The sequence below is a fragment of the Panicum virgatum genome, chromosome 2K, assembly GCF_016808335.1.
Source record: "Panicum virgatum strain AP13 chromosome 2K, P.virgatum_v5, whole genome shotgun sequence".
Lineage (NCBI taxonomy): Eukaryota > Viridiplantae > Streptophyta > Magnoliopsida > Poales > Poaceae > Panicum > Panicum virgatum.
Window position 1 is genome coordinate 53,072,930 of NC_053137.1, and position 24,771 is coordinate 53,097,700.

A 24,771-nucleotide genomic window follows, 5' to 3' on the forward strand; every position below is an offset into this window, starting at 1 on the left:
GAGGGGGAAGGGGGGCAGGGAAGCCCGGCGGCGGAGGCGGGTTGCAGGCGGCGGCGGTCGGCGGCGGGGACGCCGCCGGCCGGGGGCGGCGGGGAGACATGCCGTGGGCCAGGCACCGGGCGGGGGAGCGCGGGTTCGAGCTGATTAGTGTCGGTGGCGGCGGAAGGCGGCGGCGGAGGCGGGGGCGTGGCGCCGAGTGCTTCTGCGATGTATCGACGGCAAATCGCACAAAGCGATGAATAGACACCCCCACCTTTAGCACCCGCCGCCGCTCAACAGGCTAGGGCTGACACAGGAACGATAGGCCGCCGTGCTATCGTGCCGTGCCTTGTCGTGCTCAATCGTACCGTGTCCAACCGTGTTCGTGCCGTGCCGTGACGTACAACATATTTGACCATCTATAGTCCCCTTGTCCTTTTCTCTTAACAAATGAATCCACACGTGCAGCATCATATGCCCATGGATGGATTGCAAATCGCCTAATCGAGGCGGCGTGATAACGTGACTGCGTAGCCTGCGGCGGCAAAGCGGCGACAGGGACCTGATCGTGGGAGCTGCTCTGATCCGTGACGCGATGGCGCACCGCCACCGTGGTCTGGATTGGACCTGATATTTCTTGGCTTCCTTCCCGTGCAGGACCACCGCCGGTTGGCCCGGTCCGCACAACGGCCGGGACTCGACAACTCCGATCGCTCGTCGCCAATTGATCGAATCCAGCCGCGATACTTTAGGGAGAGCCTGGAGATTCGTCAAGCTCTCACGGCAATCGCATCTCGGAATTCTCTCTGCTGGTCGGGCCGTGCGATGCAAAGGCTGATTGGATGAGCTGGTCCTGGTCAATTAAAATCCTCAACCTCCTGCTTTGTGCGATGGACAAATTTTCCTATATTAATTAACACCGGAAACATTCCGGATCTTTCAGGGAAAAAAGAATGCTGGCCCAACAGCTGACGTCTCCGTTAAACGGAACGGAACGGAACGGATGGAAGGTCAGTTTGTATCGCTACATATCAAAAGGGCAGTACAAGACCAGTACAAGCTGCAGGATTCCCGGCCGGCCTTTCTCCACGAGCAGCACAGTTCTGACTTCTAATGCATGCGCACGCCTGATGGTGGTTTACTGGTTTGTTTGACCCTCTGGTTTTTTTCTTTTCCGTTGCAAGAGAAAAGGCAAAGGGTCTTTCATGTAGCCTGTAGGAGTAGTAGGAGCAGTAACAAATGTTCAGAGATACTAGGGGAGTACTTTTCCTCGAGCAGAAAGCAACGTCGCGCCATCTACTCGTGCTCCGCGTCGGGTCGATGCCTTCCAAGCCCTGCAAGAAAGGCTAAAGGAGAAAAGACGGCGACGCATGCAGGCATCTCTGAGGGATGACCGGGACAAAAGGCGCCACCGTGAACACGGCGCAGGATGATGGCTGCCGGCCTGCCCTTTGCGCAGCAGCCATCCTTGCCGAAAGCGCGACACGCGGGCGGTGGCGGACGGGACACGAGCTGCAGAGCTCTAACCCCAAAAGCGCTGCCCCCCCGCCGCTCTCCCACATGCCATGCCACACAAGTGGACCGGCAGGGCCTAGCCGACCCAGCTCCAGTCCCTGGCCAGGCTCTTCTCGCCGTCTCCTCTCGTGGCCGCGGGCACCGATCGCGCCGTCACGGCGGCATGGTCGGTCGCGAGAACCAAGAAGCGGAGCTCGGCAGATAACTAAGAAGCAGGGTTGCCAAGAAGAGGACCAGGAGGTGATCGGCAGATAACTAAGAAGCAGGCTCGCCCTGTTCGGTTTGCTGATGCTGGTACCAGCTGCGGCTGGGGCTGGTGACCGTTGTCTCTTCTAAGGATGGATTCGAATGTCTATTCGAATCTCAGATTTTTGGTCATTTTTCTTCGATTATGGACAAATAAGATATAGAATTTACTATGTAAATTCATAGCCTTATATTTAACATTGATCTTGTAAAGATTCATAAAAACTAAACCTCAAATTTATCATATATATTCTCAAATAATAGATATAAAAATTCGAATACGGATCGGATACGGATACGAATCTTTTTTCACCTTTTTAATTGTAGGGAGCAAATAATACATAAAAAAATTTATACAAAATTTTATTCTTATGTGTAATAATATGCTTGATAATATATAAAAAAGATTAGCATAAAATTTTAAGCATATCTATTTTAAAATATCAAATTTGTTCTAAGAATTCGGATGTTTAGATCCATCCCTAGTCTCTTCGAGTCACTGTAGCTACAGTAAAAGCAGTGCAAATCAGCCACTTCAGCCAGCGCTTTATGTCCAGCCGAACAGGCTGTCAGATGGTGGCGCGGGGAGACGAGGCGGCAGCGGCGGAGGCGGCGCGGTGGGAGGGGGAGGGGGAGGCGGAGATCGACTACGTGTTCAAGGTGGTGGTGGTGGGGGACTCGGCGGTGGGGAAGACGCAGCTGCTGGCGCGCTTCACGCGGGACGAGTTCGCGCTGGACTCCAAGTCCACCATCGGGGTGGAGTTCCAGGCGCGCACCCTCACGCTCCACCGCAAGCGCGTCAAGGCGCAGATCTGGGACACCGCCGGCCAGGAGAGGTATGCTGCCTTCTTGCGAGCGGTGTGCCTCGACCGTCGTCCAGCGGTGGCGAGACGTGGGCACGTCGTGCTCGCGCGCCGTGCAGCGCGCGAGGACAGAGTAGATAGGCGCCGTAACCGCGGCGCGCGCGTCGTTTGGATTGCACTCTAAGGAATTTTTTGGTTCCGGTACGTGTTTGCGTGTGAAGCTTTGTCTTTTGGAACTTTTCCGAGCTTTTCTCCACCTAATATGAGGCTGTGCGTGTGACAGTGACAGGTGTATGCTGCATAACTTCAGAATTCCGTCTAGTACGTAGTAGGTGTTTAACTTGTGAAGAGGGGATTCGGTAACCTATGGTTTAGTTGCTTCGGAAGGTGGTCAAGTCGTGAAGGGCAGTGAGCCGATGACATGATGTCAAAGCCGGCAGATAAAACTATTAAGAAGATGGGATTGAGTTCTTAATCCAGACGCGACGGGGCTGATTCTGAGGAAGGAGATGATGTCTTCTACATGTCCATCCCTATCGGGAAATTAGGTTTTAAAAGGAACTTTGTGAAAAGATAAGCATGCACATTGGTGGGCAGAGTTCAATAATGCAAGAATTAAAAGCAGCTGAAAGCTACGTTTGCAATTTGAGGAGCCCATGTTCTTCAGACCGCCAGTAACCATATCAATAGCCTCGCCGGCCACGCTGAAAGTGATCTCTCAATGGACCGCCATTTCATTTGGAGATAAAGACTGGACAGACCATTGTATGAATTTCAAAATAATCTTATCTTAGCTTGATTTCGAGTTAGGCATTTGCCACCTCAACGTTTCTCCCAACCCTGTCCTCTGTTCAATCTCTTGTAACCTGCAGAGCATGCTCATGAGTAGTCATGGCTCATGAGCGTTTTTTTTTTTGCGGAAGCATAAAGCATATGGATTTTTTAAGGAATTCAAGTTCCAAATTTTTAGTACTGTGTGTGAAACAAAACAAAAGAACGTTTTAAATTTGATGATGCGTTGCAGGTACAGGGCGGTGACGAGCGCCTACTACCGCGGCGCGCTGGGCGCCATGGTGGTGTACGACGTGACCCGGCGCGCCACGTTCGAGCACGTCCCGCGGTGGGTGGAGGAGCTCCGCGCGCACGCCGACGGCTCCACCGTCGTGGCGCTCATCGGGAACAAGGCCGACATGCCCGCGGCGCGGCGCGAGGTGGCGGCCGACGAGGCCGCGCGCCTCGCCGAGGAGCAGGGGCTCTTCTTCTCCGAGGCGTCCGCGCTCACGGGGGACAACGTGGAGCGCGCCTTCCTCACGCTCCTCGAGGAGGTCTTCGCCGTCGTCTCGCGCCGGGCGCTGGAGCTCGACGAGGCACGCCGGATGCGCGGCGAGCAGGGCGATGGCGGCGCCGGCGGCGAGGTGCTGTCGCTCAGGGGGACAACGGTGGACCTGGGCTCCATCATGGAGACCAGCGCCATGAAGAAGAGCTCGCAGTGCGCCTGCTCGTGATGGCGTTTTCACCTCAGATGTAGTTCTTTCAAAAGTACTATTTTTTTAAGAGCTTCATTTACAAATCACAGATCATTACACTATTGGTCTTTTAGGCATGCTACCTTGTAAAGCCAGTAAGTACGAGACGTTCTATTGTACCTGATCAATTGTTTTGTTTTCGAAGTTCCCAAGCAAACAGGCAGATTTATGCCATCAAACACTGTTTTTTTCACAAGTATGTTCACTGGTTTAACCATCGCCCTTTATGTTTTTTCACTGCAACTTCCAAGCTTCTAAACACAATCAATGAAAACCATGATCCAGATTCTCTAATATAGCAAATAAACAAAGCTACTGCACACTTGGCATAAACTACATCCTATAACCAGAATACTAAGATCTTGAAAGAAGATTCAACAAACAAACTAGAAAAACGTGAGTGAGCGAGATACAAAACACAAAGAAAGTATCTTTCAGCAGCCTTTATAACCTGAAGAAAATAGGCAGACCCCGTGAACCAAAAGGAACTATGCTTCTGCTCACTTTTATTGGTCAAAGCTAATAGTCATCATACCGTCATGCTCAAGCATCATACACCACCAATACGTTGGGCAACCAAGGCGACATGAGACATCTCAATGGGGGAGAAACGATCTAAGATCCTGTGAAGCGCATGATTACAACTCACAACTCCAGCATGTGAACAACAGTGTCGTAACAAGAAATAGGTCTCTCCTGCTTATTCTTCTCCTTCAGCAGCTGGTAGGCCTTCCTTGAACCATGTGTAAAGCCCTCCTTCCAGATGGTACACATTTTTGTAGCCATTGAGGACCAGCAGGTAAGCCGCTATCAGGGATCTGCCAAGGTCAACCACAACAGAGGATAAGGTCGAACGCTGATATATGCTTTCTCTTGAGAAAATAGCAAAATATTTTGAACGAGTCACTTTCAGAAGAAACAAGATGGATGGTAAAATGAATGGGTGTAACGGCATTAGGGATGAAAACGGTCGGAAACGGTAATTATTCGGTAATCAGTTTTTTGGTCGTTTTTCTTTGATTGCGAATAAATAGGATATAGAATCTTGTATACAAATTTGTATTCTTGTTTTGAGCATTGAGCTTGTAAAGATTCATAAAAGGTAAACCTTAAATTCATCCTATATTTTCTCAAATGATAGATATAAAATTCGGTATGGATTCGGAAACAAATTCGGTATTTTTTTCACCTTTTTTTGTTGTAGGGAGCAAATAATGCATAAAATAATTTATGCAAAATTTTATTCTTATTTGTAATAATATGCTTGATAATATAAGAAATGATCACCATCAAATTTTATACATATCTATTTTAAAATATTAAATTTATTCTAAGAGTTCAGATTACCACTTTCATCCCTAAACGGCATGGTTATGGACATACTTGAACTTGCTTAAAAATAAACTCAACAGCCTCCAAATTGGTAGTGTGGACCAAGTTGCCCGTACTACTTTTCTTTCCTTCAGGATTAAATTACCAAACAACTAGGTCTTGTCTGAAAAGGTAGGATCACACTAAGAGTATTTGGGATTTAGTTCAATTTTGAAGTAAATATTAATAGGTTAGATACCCGCTAAATCTAAACAGGCGAAGAAGGTATGGTGTACCATTGCTTGCAGTTAGTGAAAATTCAAATGCTACAAGCCCAGCAGCTGAAAGCACCAGTAATGAACTACCCATAATTGGGAGACAGATAAAATTGGCTCCTTGGATTCTAAAGCTGAAGCCTATACACTACGACACTTGCCCTAGCACCCATATGTGCTCGTGTGCAAAATGGTATAGCTTGTAAATTGTTTGCATGACCTTCAGCTGACCAAATATGTTCACTGCCTTCACATACATGCTATCGATGCTTGATCCACTCTTACCATGCATTTACAGATGAAATAATGATGTATCCATCCATCAATAGTATTTTCCAATAGCCTCTTAATTTCATTCTCTTGGAGAGTAATCAATTTTATTGAGAGGATATACACATGAGAATAATTGATTACACGTGCTACGGAACCTGTCAAACTTGTAGTGCTAATTACACAACATACCGAGATTGCTTTCCATCAGGAAAATTTTGTGTAGGCTTTAGTGTCCCTCCTGTAGAACATGCCACAATTATCTTTGCATCTTTACCAATTTTCGTGTCAACACCTGCACAGCATAACATTAGCTGCTGACTTCCATACCATTTACAAGTAATCAAACTGCAGCAACAGCACTTGCTATCATACTTTGTATGAACTCAGGATTCTCTTCTGTTCCAGCAAATATGCCGAAGAACGCAAATGCTGCACGCCTTGCAATATCCCATGCCGTCCATTCCTTTATTAATCTGTATATTTGTACATTGATGGCGCCAGGTGGATGAGCCTGCATAAGAATAAAATGCATAAAATATATCCACTGCTTCAAATTTAATGATCCTCTGGCAATGAACTTCGAGCTTTATGGCATGAGGCAGCACGAAATATACAGGAACAAACTTCACATTGGCAGAACCTATATTCAGTTAGCAGTTAGTACTATCTATCCAGTATGTGACCTCTGATACAAATTAATTTCCCTAAAGATCATAGTTCGGCCCAAGAAAATGGCAGAAAGGGCTGTACTATGTGGCTAAGAAAATGGCAGAAATGGCTGTACTATGTGGCTAAGAAAATGGCAGAAATGGCTGTACTATGTGGCAATGCAATGATGTGATTGCCCTAAACCTCGGAGCAGAAATTGTGGCATGAAAACTAGAAATACTGACTACAGGATACCTCTTTAAACTCTGCTTCTGGTCTGACATCAAGAATCACAAAGTTGTTCTCCTTCTGAAGGCGCAGTGCTTCCTTCACATCAACACTGCGTACCTGCAACAATAAGCAACACCACCACCAGTATAAATGTAAAGTGCTAAGCATAGAAGACTGACCACGAGCCAACAGTGAACTAACAAATGAATTAATGCTTATAAAAAATGAATCAACAGATGAACAGAACAAGGTAGATAGATTCCAATAAATTACAAAGTAACGCCTATTTCATATATAATCTATTTCTTTTAAAACATAGGTTAAGTATTTCATATAACAAACTTAAAGATAATAACAGGTAAAGTGATGCAAGTTACCCGCTTTTCTGCTAGGAGTTGCCGCTTAACTTTCCACTCTACTTCAGCTATAAGGAAAACAGGCAGGATATGGACCAAAGAAAATCATGAAGATCTGGACAACTAACAGTTTGTATCAACCAAAAAATGTAGAGAATTACCAGGTGTCTTCGCAGGCTTAGTAGCAGCACAGCTTATACGAATCGAGCTCACAGAATATGTCCTGTGGAGTTTTGCAGCCTCTATGGGACGCCAGGAATTGCCAGATGTGTATTCTGAACAGGATGATAACCTTGATGAGCAAGCGAGATTCCGTAAAGAGCTGGCTGCGAGCATTGTGGGCATGAGAGAAAGGAGGAACAACAGCTTTCGAGGACCCGAGAGAATTAGAAGACGGCTTAGCTTCCTCTAAGTCCTAGGCTGCATCCTGTTACTGGAAAGAGATATTCTTTTTAGAAGCAGAAATGTCCAAAGGACCCAATGGTTTTGGATCGGTGCATATCTGAACTAGTGGTGGAGGTTGAGCAAGAGCTGAGATCGACAATCTGGACTCTGGGCGTGTGGCTTGTCCTGGCCCCACCACACCAACAATCTGGAAAATACTTACCTCTGCGTTTCTCATCCCTTGATACAATTTCAAATGTTCGGCTAAAAAGATTTAACCTTCTCTTGATGTGCAGAGAATGAAAGAACAAAAAAGGCAGCAGCATTTCTGCAAAATTCAGCTGTTTATTGGTAGCCACCAGTTCCAAGTTCCATCCTACAAATGGGAATACTAGGATGCCCAAACAGACAGTTCGCCTGAAATTCAAATGAAGAACTAAAGAAAACTACATCTAAATCCGCAGATGCCGATGCTCCCTAAGATCGCTTAAACCCTCAATTCAGAACAGAAATAACATCACCAGATAAAAACACCATAACGAGTTTCCTGCCACGCTTTTTAGAGTAAGCATCCTGCCATGCCTTCAGCTCAGCTTTGCTCTGCTCTGCTCACTCACTCCAGTACCCATCATTTTCCTTCTCTCCCTTCTCTTCCTCCTCATCATCCTCCTCCCCGATCTCCATCACTGCCTCCCGGAACCGCTTGACATCATCCAATGCCGCCTTCCGGAACATCCCAATGTCGACAGCACCAGCCACCATATGGTAACCCCTGAGCTTGAGCTGCTCAGGTGGGTCATTCTGCATTGCAAATCCGCCCAAGTAAGCAGCATTGCCACCCGCGGCCGCCGCCACCTTCTTCTTCCTGGCCTCTAGCACCTTCCTCTCAGCCTCCCTCAGCGCCGCCCGCACCTTCCTGTTACCGGGATCCCAGAGATAGCCCATGCTGGCGGACAGGTCGAGCGGGCCCATCTGCACAACGTCCACGCCGTCGACGGCGGCGATAGCCTCGACCTCCGCGATCCCGGCGGCGGTCTCGACCTGGCAGATGATGAGCGTGTCGTCCTCGCAGCGGGAGAGGTAGGAGTCGTCGAGGCCGTAGGCTGAGGCGCGGACGATGGGGTGCGCGGCGCCGCGGACGCCGCGCGGCGGGTAGCGGCAGTGGGAGACCGCCTCGGCGGCGGCGGCGGGGGACTCGACGGCGGGGAGCATGAGGCCCGCAGGGCCGAGGTCGAGCGCCTTCTTGGCCCAGACGGCGCTGGCCTCCGGGAGGCGGAGCACGGCGGGGGTCCGCGCGGCGTCGAGCGCGCGGAGGCAGGCGAGCGCCTCGGGGATCCCGCCCGGCCCGTGCTCCATGTCGACGACGACGTAGTCGTAGCCGGCGAGGGCGGCGAGCTCGGCGAGGGTGGGCGAGAAGGACAGGAGGAAGAGGCCGTAGAGGGTGTCCCCGGAGGCGAGGCGGGACTTGAGGGAGGGCGCGGGGGAGAGGAGGTCGGAAGCCGCGGCCGAGATCGCGGGGGCGGGGAGCCTGCGGCGGGGCAGCGCGGTGGTGATGGGGCGGGAGGAGTGATGCGAAGGGTTTGGATGCGTTCTGCGTCTGGGCGCTAGGAGGAGGTGGGAGAGGGAGGCGGATGCGGATGCGGCGGCCATCGCGAGCGAGGCCGTCGGCGGGCGGCGGCGGAGCTCGGTGGGTGGTTTGGCTTCGGCTTTCGGGGATCCGCGACTGCCGAGTGCCGCGTGAGAGCGTGACTGTGCGAGTGTCGTGTCACGTGCTGTGTGACTCTGCGGCCCTGTTTTTTTTTTACTCTGCTGCCCTGGCTTGACGACGGTAAGACCGTGGTTGCCGTTGGGGAAATTCATAAAACAGCAACACTTTCAAGTTGTTGTTGGCGTTGGATCTTTTTTTTTCGAGTAACATCTCTGCTTGGTTGGATTGCGAGAGGAAGTGCATTTTTGTAATCGGAGTACATCTCTGCAATTTAGTTATGAGACTGCATCGTAGTTGCTCCATTTTTCTTAGTCGTTTTTAAAATTTAGGACAAAATAACGCTGAGTCCTTTGGTACTTGCAGTTTTAATAGACCCTTGTGCTTCTAGTTTATTTTTCTGATAAGGATACCGAAATATGATCCCCGTCATTACGAAAAGGACCTAATCAAAAAGGTGCACGCATAATCGAAGTGAACAACACTCAACAGAGTTCCTCTGATCAAATCAGGGTTGGAATTGTGCATTATAAAAAATTTTCACCACAATATTAACATCATATTTCATACGTCATCCACTTAACGTCTGATTTACATCCTAGCATTATCCTTCTTCAAACCGCTTAAAACGCAAGGGAGAATTGGAAGAGGCCAGTACAATTTTCTCATATTGGAGATACGCCATTGAAATTCATCTAATTAGAAAAACGTCATTACAATTCTCCATCTAGCACAGCCACGCCATTCTGTACATCTTCCGTGTACGTACAGGGAGATGTACAAAATAATGTGGTTGTGGTAGAGGAAGAATTGTAATGACATTTTTTCAATTAGATAAATTTCAATGGCGTATTTTTAAACTGGAAGAATTGTAATGACGTCTTTTCAATTCTCCCAAAACGCAAACGGGCCTAACGCTTCCATCGTTTGGGAAACCGCTTACTTGGCACCGGCAGGCGAGGAACCCTCCACTCTCAGCCTGAGCATGAAAAACCAAAAACCGAACCGATTTTACCGAGAACCAAACCGATTTTACCAAAACCAAACAATTTGGTTCCAAGTTCGGTTCCGACTTCTCAGGTACCGAAATTACCGAGGTATTTTCGGTTCTGGACTTCGATAAACCGAAGTACCGAACTGTTACCGAATTTATCTGGTCGCCTAGCAGTCCATGAAGCCCATTAACAAAACAACAGCCCAATAGCCCACCCGCTCGCTGACGAACTTTTTTCTTTTTTATATTTTTAAAAAATCAAAATTTCAAAAATATATGTCCATTTTGAAAAATTTCAAAAATACCCCCGGTCGCCCCCCATAGGACGACAGGCTCTAAGTGTAATTTTTTTTTAAATTTGCAACGAGGTCCCTGGAAAAAAAAGGGGGGCCTGTCGCCCCCCCAACGGGCGACAGGGGCCTGTCGTCCGTTGGGGGGCGACAGGATCCCTTCCCCCTATATAAGCCCTGGCCGCCATATGCCGCCATTCCCTTTGTCATTAGACCTGGCCGCCATATGCCGCCATTCCCTTTGTCATTACAGCCTAAAATTTCAGGAAAAAAGAGAGGGGTGAGGAGAAGAAAAGCGGCGAAGCTCTGCCAAATTGCGTACTTGTGATCTACCGGTAACTTCCGTATGAATCCATTGATATTGTATGATAATTTAATTTAATTAGCAGATTAGCTGAATTAGATTTGGTGCTTTAGAACACTCATTTAGTATTACAATTTCAGTACTATTACAGACTTGTTTTTAAATTAATTATGAATTAGAATAGAATTATGAAAGTACCTTATTGATATTGCAGCATAAGGCAATGGCTGCCTCCAATTGCGGAGGATTTTCATGGACCGAAGAAAAATCTAGTATAATACTTGATATCATGACCCATCTTGTTATCAGTAAGAAGTTGGATCCGTTAGCGGATGGTACGATAGAGATGGTGTTATCCGAAGTAGTAGAGTTTAAAGATTTCACATTATTTCGAGGTATTACGACGCAAGATGTAAAGGGACACCTGCTAGAACGTCGGAAGATATAAGAGTATGTGAACTAGCGAATCATCCTAATATCATTGGATTCTTATAAAGTTCTTGTAAGATATGGATGCGGCCAGAGGTGTATGAGATGCACATTAAGATAACTCTCATTCAGTTGTAATCCCGTCCATCATTTCGAATCCATATTTATGAAACAGTAACATTATTTTTTAATTATATGCTAGGATTACCCCGAGGACACGTAGTTGATTAACAAAACGATGCCAAATTTTCGTAAATTGGTATGTATATTCGGTGGACTTATGCCGCAAACTAGACGAAGGAGGTGGATAAGATCTTCGGGTGATAGTACTAGGCCTGCGCAAGAACAGATGCCCGGAGGTTCGTCGAGTCATGCTGCAGCACCTCAACCACCAACTTGTGTTAACTGGGATGACGACATGGATGACTTCATGCCCCCCAAACCATGGCCTCCAACACATGATGTTCCTCCCCCTTTACATGAACCTAGAATCAGAAAAGAGACAAAGGGAAAGGCAAGAGGTTCATCAAGTCATGTTGCACCACCTGCAGCACAAACTTGTGTTAACTGGGATGACGATATGGATGACTTCATGCCCCCCAAACCATGGCCTCCAACACATGATGTTCCTCCCCTTGTACATGAATGTAGATCCAGAAAAGAGAGAAATAAAAAGCCAAGAGGTTCGTCGAGCCATACTACACCACCTGCAGCACCACCATCTGTCAACTGGGATGACGACTTAGATGATTTCATATCATGATCTATAACATATGATGTTCATCGGTTTAAGATGTATTCGCATTTAGTATTGTTAATGTTGTATTATGCTTGTATGTATATCTCGTACCTAACTTTGCATTCACTGGACATGTACATAATGTCGAGTTTGAATCGTACTTAGTCGTAATGGAACATCGAAGTATAAACATACCATCTATTGTATGTAATGGAAAATACGAGAGTGATCAGAGGCGAACGTTGAAGTGTATAAATAAGCGGTCCACAGCTATCTCATTACAAATAAACATCAGAGATACAAACATCAGATATAACTAACCACCCCTAGGGCGTCGGACCCTCTTAGCCCTCTACTGGGCACGGACATGGCCCTGGGAGCTTTTCATGTCACTACAATACTAAAAAGCACACATTTAATTAATATAACAATAAGAAATAAAAACTAAGAAATACATTACATAATGTGAACCATCAAATTTTACATCATAATACAACGATAAAGAAACACACATCACACATGCAGTGGCATGGCAGAACCCGTTGCAAACTACGGTAAACAGATTCCGGACTAACCTAACATGCCTTAGGTAATTTAAAAAAACAGAACAAACACAACGATGCAGCATGTCACTAGCACTAGGGTAGTCCTAGTAGCCGTACCCCCACGTAGCAAACTGCGTTGAGCCTTCTCCGCAGTATCCACCCATTGCATGTGGTGCAGGCGGTGGTGCCGGAGGCGCAGGGCCCTTCTTCTTGTGACAAGGGCAGTTGCAGTAAGGAATAGTGCATGGTTCATCCTGTGAGCCGACAGCATTGCTGGTATCATCAACTTCGTCGTCTTTGTTACCCTCGCTCACTTCCTCATAATGGTTCACCTTACATTCCAGATCAAAGATCTTTATCTGGAGGTACTCGATGAACTCCTGAACAGAATCAATTGGTGCAGGATCGACCCATCTAGTAAAACCATAGTTTTCTGGAGCATCAGAAGACTGCAAAATAAATTTCATATAAGGTGTCTCATTGAAGAAAAATAAATGAAACAACCAAGTATTACCCATGCGTGTGGACATTTAAAGAAACGCCGACCGCCATCCATCCCGTCGGTGCACATCTGCACTAAGCAGTTCTCACCATATCTGCATTTTGGCCACGGTTCTCTATGGTTATCGTATTGTCGAAGAGGAGTTTCATTAGTAAATTCACTCTTTTGCTGTGGCGGAAACTCAAACACTGGTTCCGGAAAGGAATCAGGTCCAAGAGGCCCCTCCCATATTATGGGGTCTCCCTTTCTTCCCCCTTTTCCTTTCCCAAAACCGTAGTAATTCTTCCCGCTAGACCCACCTCCAGACATTGGGTATACAATGAGCTTTGGTGTTTGAGTGCTGATGGGAGTTCACAAACTTCGGAGTATTTATAGGCGCACAATGGTCTGATACCCGGAGTGTGGAGTGTAAATGCACCTAAAAAGCCTACATGACAACACAATGAAGAGGCTAGATGACCTAACACTGAAAAGGCTAGATTCGATTCTCGAAATGACTACTCGATGCATCTCTGTGCATGCTGACTCGCAGCACTGAATTGCTGCCGCTCGGTCGATCGCGCCTAGATACACTATAGTTCCTATTTTGAGCTATTCGACCGTGTAGTCATCATCATCGTCGGCAGGATCTCGGCCGCTAACTCCTACCGCACCTAACTTGTCCTTCATTAAATCACGGAAAAAATTCGCAAGAACTTCCCTTATTTCACGAGCATTATGGAACCCACAAACATAACAAGTTCACATCAATAGTATCTATAGAAATAAATGACAAGTAAACTAGTACAATCATAAACATCGGATACAAATAAGCGGTCCACAGCTATCTCATTACAAATAAACATCAGAGATACAAACATCACATATATCTAACCACCCCTAGGGCGTCGGACACTCTTAGCCCTCTGCTGGGCACGGACATGGCCCTCGGAGTAGGTGAGAACATCCGGAGACCTCACCTGTCGCTCAGGACGCGCATGGGGCTGCGGTGTCTGCTGCTAAGAGATCCCAAGTGGTACTCCTCCAAGCTGTGAATACCCCAAGACATCGAGGTCACCTTGCGCGGCAGGCTCTTCTGGAGTCAAGCTGTCGAGGTCGTCTAAGGTGAAACCCTCATTATCTGGTCGAAAGGAGGAAGAAGAAGGTCCGGCGCCCGCATCGGGGTAGAATCCTACGCATAAAATGCGGATGTTAGCGTTCCCTCGTGTCTTTCGTCATGACATGTAGAAACCGAAATACGAAACATAAACTAACATGTGTAGTCCGGTATCTGTGGCCCCGGTACCATCCCTGGATACGGTCCGCCAACTGGTGCTGTCCCTCTAAACATTCCAGTATGGCCGAACGCAGTAGCTGGATCATATCCTGTTTGTGATATTAGTAAATATATAGGAACACTTGATCTAATTTTAAAGAGATATGTACGTTACCTGCACTTGGGAAGAACTGTGACGTCGGCCCGTGCACGGTCGACGGACACGGGAACGAGGACGAGGCCTGGGACGACCCGTGGCTGTCTTCGTACTGCACACGGCTTCCCAAGTTGTGCACTACCTGACGCAACTGGTCACGCTGCCTCGACCATGCCTGTGTCTGCTCAAACTGGGTCATTGGGGATCCGGCACGTATCCTCGTCAGGTAAGTCGAGCAGTCCGTCTCCATCATATTGCAAAGGCGAAACTGCATCCATTCAGTAAAGGAACAGTTAGAAACACATGAATTATCTTATGAATATTAACATATATATGCAAATATGATCAAAAGACTCACCGCGCCAGCTAGTGCCTCCACGTGGTGTCGGGCATAGCCATCCTGAGGCCTCGCCTGGTGTGCCTGCGGGTAAGTGTCAACATAAACTAGACGAGCCCGAGTCCGGGGTAAGTACCAGGTGAGGTAAGCCATAAAGGAGATGTCTGTGTGTGGTCCTGTTGGATGGACCAAGTGCTCGTCTGCCTGTTCCCATTGGTCCACCCACGGCTGTATCTTGGTGAGCCAATCATCAGAGCACGGCAAGCCACTCCTTGACAACCTACAAAAGTGGACCACGAAGAATCGTTAGATTCGACACGAATGTATGAGCCGAGTTCATTCATAATTACCTGTGGTCCTGGCGACTGACACGCTCCAACGCGGTGGGCACCGGAAACTCCTGGCGCTGCCCAAACTGTCTCCTGACTCTCCATGGGCAATATGCCTCAACCGCGATGTCATAAACCAGGACGGCGGTAGTATGCCACATGCTCGCATTCGCGGAGCAGTGCGAAGACAGGCCTGCTGGTGCACGGGTAGCCACAGCCTCTGGGCTGTAAGGCTCCCAGACAACGTCCTCGGGCGTCAGCATGTCGAGCTCCGAAACAAACTCAGGATATGCGCGTTTAACCTGCGCATGCGCCCAAGACCTCTGCATTCCGAATAAGTAAAATTAAAAGTGCGCTAATGCATCATATAACAATGAATAACAAAATTAGATTTGTTGCGAACGTACCTGACACCAGATCCAGATAGTTCCCATAGTGGGCCTCTCGTCCTCCTCGTCGCCGTACATGCCCCCGTGGTAAGGCTCATGGCTGACCATGGGCCGACCAACGGCTAGCCTCTCGTACGACCAAAGTTGTAGCAGTAGTGGGCACCCTGCCAGGATAGCGTTCCCATGTGTCTTCATGCAGCCGTCGCAGAGTCCACGGTAAGTGGCTGTAAGTACCGCCTCACCCCAGCTGTAGGGCAGTACGTCCTCGTCCCCATCCGCAATCTCCCGTGCATACGGAAGGAGAATCCTATCGACCGAGTTGCCATGAGTGTTGTTGAACATGATGTAACCAAACAACCAAAGTAGGTACGCCTCCAGCGATCTGGTCACACTGTACTCGTCGGCATCCGCAGCCAACAGGGCAGGCTGCATAAACAATTAATATTAATTAATTCAACTGACAATGGAACATGTGAATTGTAACAATTAAATTTAAATATGGAATGAATATGTACTGTAAACTGTAGGAACCAGGTCTTCGAAGGACCTGCTGCTCGCGGGTGCGGGTTGATCGGACCTGCTTCTTCGACGCGGTAAACCAGGGCAAAACGGGCCTCCAGGTCATCCTTCCACGAGGCTGCCACCACACGCGGACCTACAGCCTCCCCGACGATAGGGAGGCCGAGGAGGTAGGCCACGTCCTGCAGCGTAGGAGTCATCTCCCCACACGGGAGGTGGAACGTGTGTGTCTCCGGCCTCCATCTGTCAACGAGCGCCGTCAGGAGGGATCGGTCGAGCTGAATAGGCCCAACCTCGACAAGATGGCTCAGAGTCAGTAGACCGGCCTCACGTAACCTGCAATAAACAAAATTGTCGAAACAAAGAAATACCGACGAATACATATGTGATAAACAATAATAATTCATTACATACCTGTCACACCAATCGTGGTGTATAGAGATCGCCTCCCCAGGTGGACGAGGACGTAGCACCTCCAGGGCTCGGTGCTCAACTGCTGCAAAGTAAGACCTGTGGCTCGAGTCGATAACTGGGTCTAGCAAGGAGTCCATCTCCATACCTGCATTCAAAAATATATGAGAACACATAGGTACATATATGTTTCATACAAACTGGACACATAGGTACAATAATATTTCATTACATACCTGCAATATTTCATTACTACATATTACAAATAATGAAATACAATTGTGGATCATGACACCGAATGTCTTCCACGAGCAATTCTCGCCGATGGTCGTCTGAACGTAGGAGGTGCTCCATCTCTGGGATTTCCGGAAGGACCGACATCAGCAGCATCGTGAAGTGCATTCTGAGGACACTTCTTGTACTTGTGACCCAATGCTCCACATTGGCTGCAATGTTTTTGTGCCATGCTTGCTTCGGACTCGTCCATACCATTCCGAATACGAAGTGTCTGACGACGGCATTTGCCTTTCTTAGTGGCTGGATCAGGAATAAACATCTTATTCTCATTATCCTGAATGAAAGGCCCCACTATTCCAATCCCGTATATCTCATGTCCCCAGATGGATACAGCTGCTTCCTTGCTGAAGTAAGGTGAAACAAATACTCCTAGCTGCAACCCAGACTCTGCACATGCCGCAATGAGATGAGAGCATGGCAAATGCAATAACTTAGGCTTCATGCAGGAGCAGAAGGCTTTGCCATCTACTGTAATCAAACTCTCCTGTACCACCCTATCTCTACGGATACCACGACCAGTTCTATCCTTGCATAGAACCTCAAATCTATGCTCCATTGTACCTGTCGATATGACGCGGTGCAGTTTGGCCTTTTCAATCTTCTCTTGCATATATTGTGTCACTCTTTTGCAAAACTGAATTTGGGGGTTGCTGATGTTTATGCTTGCAGCCGTGTAACGCTCTCTGAAATACTTTATACACCCATACATGATGAACTCAACAATTCCCACAAGAGAAAAGGCACGACAAGAACGCATAACCATATTGAAACACTCTGCATGGTTCGTTGTCTGAATACCATACCGTATTCCGTTGGTATCATAAAAGAATGACCATTTCTCCTTAGGTGCACCTCGAATCCAGTGTGAAAATGGCTTCTCAATTGAATCCCTAGCCTCTGCAGCCTGACTCGTGCCTGCTCCTGATGCCCTTACCTTCACTAGCTCTGCAGTCAACTGATCAAGCATCTGCCATAATGCATTGAATTTTCTCTGTTGATTTTGGGTGCACAACCTCTTAAACAGATTCTTAAGATCCTTGTTCTTGAAGTGGTCATAGAAGTTTGCACCCATATACCTAATACACCACCTGTTTTGGACATCGGGCCACAATGGAGGCGTTGTCGCAGTTCCACATTGCAATTTCAGTATTGATTGCAGCAGACCTGCATGCCTATCACTAATAAGGCACACATCTGGACGTGCAGCAACAACATGAACCTTCACTCGTTCAAGAAACCAATACCAACTGTCTAAGTTCTCATTCTCAATAAATGCAAATGCGAGCGGAACTATTTGGTTGTTGCAATCTACCCCGAATGCGGTGAGTATCTAACCTTTATACCTTCCAGTCAGAAATGTGCCATCAATGCAGATCACCGGAAGACAACACTGAAATGCTCTAATACAAGCACCTATGCAAAAGAAGCCTCGTTGCATAATTTTTTGCCCCTAGTCACGGCTGGTACGAGGTATGTGTCATAAAAGCTTCCAAAATTTCTAGCAGCAACCTGAGATAACATACGAGATAGGTTATCATATGATGCCTTGTATGTGCCGAACCGCATCTCGAACACCCTTTGTTTAGCCCGCCATGCCTTCAAATAACTAATGGTGTACTGGTAAGTCTGCTCAATGTGTCGAACAATCATTTTTTGCTCATAATTTAGGTTGTCCATAATAAACCCATACATTTGCTTTGCAACAAAGTCGCATGATATATTGCGATGCGAGGGAAGAACTTCTGACAGCAAATAAGTGTGCTCTGTCACAATGGAACATTTTCAGTTCGACTTCCATTTTCCCTTGAATGCATGTACTCGTCATGGACATCCATTATTCACACACTTCACCTCATATTCTTTACTGCCAGACTTTACGACTCTGAATTCTCTTTTCAATGATATTGCCCATAGTCTCACAGCATCTTTTACGGCTTCAATGTTTGGATATGTTGCACCTTGCACTACCTCATTGCATCTGTACTCCCACTCCTGATTTCGTGCGTCTTCTGCTACATGACTGCCAAAATCATGCTCCTTCCACTCTTTTGGCAATGAGTACTGCTCGTCATCAGATGAGCCCTCATATTCTTCCATCTCTATTGCGGTTTGGTCTTCTGCCTCCATCTCGTCCACAATGCTTTGTATCCTCTCTCCCTCATCAGCAAGGCCCTGCGGTCCCATGTTTTGGTTCTCTGTCTCTTCTGACTCATCTTGCTCAACATAATTGGTCTCTCTTCGAATACTCGGAGTTCCTTGCTCTGCACAATGTTAGATTTCATTTTGTGTCTTCTCCCGGATTTGAACAAGAATGGCCAGAGGCCACCCACGCTCTAGAGCTGCTTGCATGTACTTCTGCCAGTCATCAGTGCTATGTATCATCATCAATTCCCATGAATCACTTTCTACCTCCCAATTAATAAGAGACTGGACGGTGATCACATGTGTCAACGGATCAACACGGAACCCACGCTACAACCACTTACATATGGAGCCAAAACTCATTTCCAGAGGTTTATCTATGGCGCTAGATGTGCACTTAAAGGCAGAAAGATCTACTCCATTTGGCCCATACAAAATATTGTAGTCACCATAAAATACTTGAAACTGCATCTTGCTCGACATATCTGTATATCACATAATACTTATCGAGTTATACTCTTTACTTCACTACATTATTCAATAATCCGTAAAAACTAAGTATGAAATTCAACTACAACGTATAAGTATTTATAACTACGTGATGACACTCAAATTCTATACTGCATATGCCAAATTCTATTCTAAATCATAATTAATTTATAAACACGTCTCTAATAGTACTGCAATTGTAATAATAAATGCGTAGTACTAATTTTCTAAACTAATTTACTACTACGTAACTACAAACTAAAGTATCATTAAACTCCTACTTAAATAGTTCTACTACAACACTAATTACATTAAATTACTCACCACTACTTAAATTACTCCTACTTAAATACGTACTACTTAAATGAAAAAATATATAAACTAAATGTACTAACCTGCAGATCACAAGTGTTGAATCCGGCAGGGCTTCGCCGCTTCCCTTCTCCTCACCCCTATATTTTTTCTAGATTTTTGGTGGAATTTTCGGGCTCAAATGAGGAGGGGGGCGACAGGCCCCCCCTTGTCGCCCGGGGGGGCGACAGGCCCCCCTGCCGCGCTCGTGGGCGGGGCCCACCGGTCGCCCGAGGGGGGGGGGGCGACAGGCCCCCCTGTCGCCCGGCCCTTTTTTTTCAGGGATCTCGTTGCAAATTTAAAGAAAAAAAATTACACTTAGGGTCTGTCACCCTATGGGGGTGACCAGGGGTATTTTTGAAATTTTTCAAAACAGAAATATATTTTTGAAATTTTGATTTTTTAAAAATATAAAAAAGAAAAAAGTTCCTCGCTGACATACCCTAGCCTTGCACCTTGCCCAACGCCCCCCACCCGTCTCTCACCCCCGGCCCCCGCAGCCGCCGCCCGCCGACGCCGTCTGCTCCTGTGACGCGCAGTCGCGCACCCGTCCCCCACCCGCCCATCTCCGCGGTCCGCGGCGCGGGCCGTCTGGCCCTCTCACCCCCCGCAGCCGACGCCGTCTCGCGCAGGGGCGTAGGCGCAGCCGCCACCCACGGCCCCGCCCCGCCCGTCTCCGCCGTCTTCGGTGCGCGCCGTCTGCCCCTCCCGGCTACCCCAAGCTCCAGCCCCAGGCGGCCTCGCCGTCCGGCGCGGCGGCCGTCGTCGAGTTGTTGCCCGGCCGGGTAAGGACCCGCGAAGACGGCTACTTCCATTGATTCCTGCAATATAAGTCCGATTTAGTGGTTTCAGTGTATGTTTGATTCTTGACGGAGCAATTTGACCCTCTTTATTTTGAATTCACTTCCAATATTTCACAAATGTCTCAGTCATGTTTGGTATTTTTGGTAAATATCGGAATCGAACCGAATTTACCGATACCGAATTGCTTCGGTACCGAGTTTTTTTAGGAACCGATCGGTACCAATATATTCAAGAACCGAATTTGCATGCGTACCGAGGAACCGAACCGATCGGTTCGGTAATACCGAACGCCCAGGTGACTCCGCTCTCCCGTCTCCCCACACTCCCCAGCCTCTCCGCCCGGCGCGCCCGCCCCTCCCTGCGCCCCCTTCCCGCTGCCCTTCTCCAGTTCTCCCTGCGCTGCCTCCATCTCGTGCTCTGGCGGCTCTACCCTCCCCCCGCCTCTGCCGCACCTCCCTCTGCACCCGCCTCCCCTCCCCTATCCCTGCTGTGCGCCGCCGCCTCCCTGAATCGGGTCGCCCCTACCGTCGCCCCCTGCATCGAGGCCACGCCACGCTCACCTGTGAGTAGGGGGCACGAAGGTGGATTGGAGGGTGCTTTCGCGGGTCACCTGACGCAGCAAAGGAGCCGCGCTTCTCCACCAAAGCATCAGGGGCTCCAGGGCACTTCAAGGTAAAAAAAAAGAAGCTAATTGCCACTGTACCACATCTGCTTTGTGGATGCGATTCTGAGTCCTTGGACTAGAGCATTCAGTTCTTGTTTCAGTGCTTGGTTCATACAAAGAGAATACTTTTTCAGTGTCTTTGGGAACTAGAGTAGCTTCTTGTGTTAGCACATGGTCTAGACTAATATGATGAAACAAATTAAATAGGCTATTGCCATAAGATAATGCATGTTTTACTGAATTGAATTAGTGAATGGTTGGCTACTGGATTGCATGTTTTACTGAATTTGATATTATTGTAATATTATTATGTAGTCAATCAAGATACTAAAAAAACATAAGAATTATTAAGTCCTTCTCATATTCAATTAACAATGAGATAGCATCAGCCTCGGGGCACTTCAGACATTTTACCACTCAACTTGGAGAATCAACTCAAAATAATCAAGATTGCCAAACACCCAGCTTATCTAGATAGCCGATTCTCCTGACGGCTGGCTTATCACGTAATCTTGCTTCTCAGAAAAGCGAGATCTAGATAAGCGGAAACAAGCAGGACCTTAGACTGACAGATAGGGGTCCCTGTGCGACCGGCCTCCCACTCCCCTCGACACTGCTGGTGCCACCAGTGTCCCTCGCTCCAACGTCGCCGCTCCTACCCGTTGTAGTGGAGTGGAGATCTATCCAGCCGTGGGCTGTTTAATCTTTTTGATTCTGGTAAGCAACAATCCTGGCTCGATTTGATGGATGGTTATCGATTATTCTAATGCTTAATTCGTTCGGTTCCATGGTGCTCTTTTTTTTGCTGCTTATCTAATCTAATCCATCAATCATGGACTAATTAGGTTCTTCAGCGCGAGAGGTCGACACATCCTAGGTGTGGGTGCAATTCAGTTTTCAAAATTTTTGTGGTGCAAACTGAGCTTGTTTGTGCAAGTAAATCACACCACCGGAAAGCATGAGAAGGCGGCCGGGGATCGCTGGCTTGCAGAATGCAGTGGCAACTCGCGTATGCCCAGTCTTTCTGCTGATTGACTTAACATTTGCGCTTTCTTTTTTTCCTGCCCTTTTGGAAGATGAGAAATAAAGTGTTGTTGTGAACTTCCAGGACCAATTCCGGCTGGTGGGGGAGAATGTGGCCAAGGTCAGGACTGATGTGATGAAGGAGCAACTTGCGACGTTCAGGTCACAGCTCGAGGAATTTGCTCGTAAGCATAAGGTAATCAGCTGTTCCTGTACTTGAATGTGAAGGAGGAGAAAGAAAACCTGTATCGCACAAAGTATGCAAACTATATAGATCGTGTTTGCATGTGCTATATGTTGAATTCTTATGTACGTTAAAGCTGTTGATTGGACATCGGAAGAGGGAGGGAGGGACCTAACATAGTCCAATACCAAGAAAGATCCACCATATTGGACTGGAAAAATACAGAATTCGGTAGCAGGTCGTGGGGAAACTCATTCATAATTTTTGTGCAGCCCATTAAGTCCCATTGTAATGAGAGATGTCAGTGGAAAGAAAACTTAGACAAGGCATTATAGAATCACCATATGACCATAAATTTAAACGGAAAAGTGTATTCTTATTCTCTCTGGTAATGTTATATATACATATTGTGCTAGTGCAGAGCGACATCCGTAAAAATCCGATATTTAGACAGCAGTTCCATGAGATGTGTGCAAAAGTTGGAGTAGATCCGCTGGCATCTAATAAAGGAGTTTGGGCAGAACTTCTAGGGATTGGTGACTTCTACTATGAACTTGGTTGGTATACTCACTTTAAGCTTTCATGTGGGTTCTTCTGATCGTGGAGGTGAAATTTGATATTGCTATCTTTTTATGTGTTTACTATCCATTTTCATTCTTGCAGGAGTTCAGATAGTTGACATATGCATTGCAACTAGATCGCATAATGGTGGCCTGATTGACTTGCTAGATCTCCGCAAACTTCTCTGTCAGAAGAGAAAAGCTACTCTTGAATCATTATCTGAAGATGACTGTTTACGTGCTATAAGTAAGCTAAAAGTAAGACTTTTAAGCTCCAGTGATCCATCTATGCTTTATATTTTGAAACTTTGGAATTGGATGTACATTGTTTCTACAAGTTTGCACTTTAGTTAACAGATGATAGTTAATACAATGGAAGTTGATATACTCGGGAAGAGTTTTAGCTCATATGGTGCTTCTTTATTGAATTTACAGGTCCTTGGTAGTGGCTTTGAAGTAATTTCTGTCGGGAGGAGAAAGCTTGTGCGGTCAGTTCCTACTGAATTAAATAAAGATCACAGTGGGATACTAGGGCTAGCACAGGTTTGTGCTTTCAATACTGTAATATTTAACACCACACTACTAGAAGCTTTTAAAGTACTAATATGCACTATACTATACTGTATAGGAAAATGCAACATTCCACTGGTAATAACATCATTGGCAATTTGACATGCAGGCTGAAGGCTATGTCACAGTAGAACAAGTTGAAAAGGAATTCTCATGGTCTACTGGTCGTGCGATTGATGCCCTTGAAACTTTACTCAAGGTAATAGTTGTTTCCTCTGAATAGCATTTAGCATGGATCTTTTCATGTGCCAAAGGGTAATTTATAGATCTTTTCAATGCATGTCGTCGCCATATTGATGAATCCTCGCATAATCAATATCGCAGTTTGCTGCTGCCATCCATTTAAACATGTAGTTGCATTAACACATGCCTGTAGGCACTGCTTGGGAGCAGATTGAATCAAACATGAAATTCCTCGGTACCTACATGCCAATATGTGTATTGCTATGAATCAAACATGAAAATCTTTGGTATCTACATGACAATATGTGTATTGCTGATTTTAAACCTGGAACTGTTACTACTATCAGGAGGGACTTGCTATGATCGACGATGGCCACAGGGATGGCAAGCGTAGATATTGGTTCCCATGTGTCACTGTCAGTTCGGACACAACCAGCAGTGAAGCCAAGTAATAACTTGTACTATGTCAATTTTGCAAACACACTGTTTTTTATTCTTTTCCATGTGTCCATTTCTCTGTGAGGTGTGGAACAAACAGAGCACCTGTGTGTACGATGGATAGAATAACATCATACTTCTAAATATGAAAAGTGTGAATTCAGGTCTATTATTGTACAATATTCAGAATTCTAATGGTTCTGGCCTTCTGGGATGGGAGCCTGTTTGCGGCTTCTACTGTTTGATTGCCCAATTTTTTTAATACATTCTTATACTGGGATGAGAGACCATTATTAGCAACTTTTTTTAGAGGAGATCATTATTAGCTCATAATAACAAATGCACTATGGCTCTGGTTGGAGAAATAGTCAAGGGTTATTTTAAGGGCTAAAGTTTAGCCAAAAAAATAGTCCTTCCACGAAATAGCCCTTAGGTGTTTGGATCTAAGAGCTATTTGGCTTCTAAAATACTTTTCCAAACATTTGGCTGCTATTTTTTTTAAGAGAGGGTGAGAGAATCAATGAACCTACACGAAATAGCCCCAAATAGCGCATCCACCAAGGGATAGTTTTTTTGAAGTGTGTTATTTGCAAATAGTCAGAATTTTTTTTCTC

At 46.6% G+C, this 24,771-nt stretch overlaps 4 protein-coding genes across 5 annotated transcripts; 2 read left to right on the plus strand and 2 right to left on the minus strand.

Moving 5' to 3' along the window:
- Positions 1–2,308: 2,308 nt before the first annotated feature.
- On the plus strand, positions 2,309–4,306 carry LOC120684939 (ras-related protein RABA3-like). Its single transcript, XM_039966798.1, has 2 exons — positions 2,309–2,576; positions 3,568–4,306. The coding sequence occupies exons 1-2, from the start codon at positions 2,314–2,316 to the stop codon at positions 4,046–4,048; spliced, it is 744 nt and encodes a 247-aa protein (XP_039822732.1). The 5' UTR covers positions 2,309–2,313; the 3' UTR covers positions 4,049–4,306.
- A 237-nt stretch (positions 4,307–4,543) lies between these two features.
- LOC120684948 (rhodanese-like domain-containing protein 14, chloroplastic) lies at positions 4,544–7,617 on the minus strand. Its single transcript, XM_039966805.1, has 6 exons — positions 7,325–7,617; positions 7,185–7,231; positions 6,832–6,924; positions 6,301–6,439; positions 6,118–6,220; positions 4,544–4,887 (listed from the first exon to the last, which is right to left on the minus strand). Exons 1-6 carry the CDS (start codon positions 7,506–7,508, stop codon positions 4,770–4,772), a joined length of 684 nt encoding a protein of 227 aa, XP_039822739.1. The 5' UTR covers positions 7,509–7,617; the 3' UTR covers positions 4,544–4,769.
- A 235-nt stretch (positions 7,618–7,852) lies between these two features.
- LOC120684930 (4-hydroxy-2-oxovalerate aldolase-like) lies at positions 7,853–9,339 on the minus strand. Its single transcript, XM_039966791.1, has one exon. The coding sequence runs from the start codon at positions 9,195–9,197 to the stop codon at positions 8,157–8,159; it is 1,041 nt and encodes a 346-aa protein (XP_039822725.1). The 5' UTR covers positions 9,198–9,339; the 3' UTR covers positions 7,853–8,156.
- Positions 9,340–20,549: 11,210 nt separating this feature from the next.
- Positions 20,550–24,346, plus strand: LOC120684958 (vacuolar protein sorting-associated protein 22 homolog 1-like). 2 transcript variants are annotated; one of them, XM_039966811.1, is made up of 9 exons: positions 20,551–21,207; positions 21,723–21,916; positions 22,045–22,208; positions 22,308–22,418; positions 22,828–22,963; positions 23,070–23,224; positions 23,402–23,509; positions 23,646–23,735; positions 24,067–24,346. In XM_039966811.1, exons 3-9 carry the CDS (start codon positions 22,158–22,160, stop codon positions 24,169–24,171), a joined length of 756 nt encoding a protein of 251 aa, XP_039822745.1. In that variant the 5' UTR covers positions 20,551–21,207; positions 21,723–21,916; positions 22,045–22,157; the 3' UTR covers positions 24,172–24,346. The 2 variants fall into 2 exon arrangements, with proteins under 2 accessions (XP_039822753.1, XP_039822745.1); XM_039966819.1 differs by lacking the exon at positions 21,723–21,916 and having other exon boundaries at positions 20,550–21,207.
- Positions 24,347–24,771: the final 425 nt, after the last annotated feature.